Consider the following 519-nt stretch of genomic DNA (forward strand, 5'->3'; position numbering starts at 1 on the left):
CTCAGTGTTCATTATGACAAATGCTGCAAAAAGAATAACTTCACAGGGCAACATAACAAAATGCGGATATCATGAGGTTCATATGATTTAGACTGTGGACAATGACATCAAACCAGTACTTTTAGATTTTCCTTTGTAAAAATCATCATTCCTCACTCATTGCGTCATTACTCTTTTTCATTCATACCTCATTACCCATTCTCATGCATGCTTCATTACTTATTTTCATTCACACTTCTTGACTATCCTCATTCATGCCTCATGACCTTTTACCTCATGACTCATCCTCCTCATGACTCATCCTCCTCATGACTCATCCTCCTCTTGACTCATCCTCCTCATGACTCATCCTCCTCATGACTCATCCTCCTCATGACTCATCCTCATTCATACTTACTTTACACTTCGTCTGTTCGTTTCTCTCACAAAAGCAGAGTTCTGAGCAGTCATTATCCCCCTCCTTGTAGAGCTGGAAAGGAGAGAGGGAGAGAGAAAAAGGTTAATTATCATGTTCCTCTT

At 39.9% G+C, this 519-nt stretch overlaps 1 protein-coding gene across 2 annotated transcripts in view; it reads right to left on the reverse strand.

Annotated features, from left to right (window-relative positions):
* LOC119587789 overlaps positions 1-519 on the reverse strand; it is a 122,239-nt gene that overhangs the window by 26,186 nt on the left and 95,534 nt on the right. For both annotated transcript variants that reach the window (XM_037936487.1, XM_037936486.1), the window contains one exon: positions 398-469. In XM_037936487.1, coding sequence (XP_037792415.1) covers positions 398-469 — 72 coding nt within the window. The remainder of the gene's footprint in view (positions 1-397; positions 470-519) is intronic.

This window comes from Penaeus monodon, chromosome 23 (genome assembly GCF_015228065.2).
Source record: "Penaeus monodon isolate SGIC_2016 chromosome 23, NSTDA_Pmon_1, whole genome shotgun sequence".
Lineage (NCBI taxonomy): Eukaryota > Metazoa > Arthropoda > Malacostraca > Decapoda > Penaeidae > Penaeus > Penaeus monodon.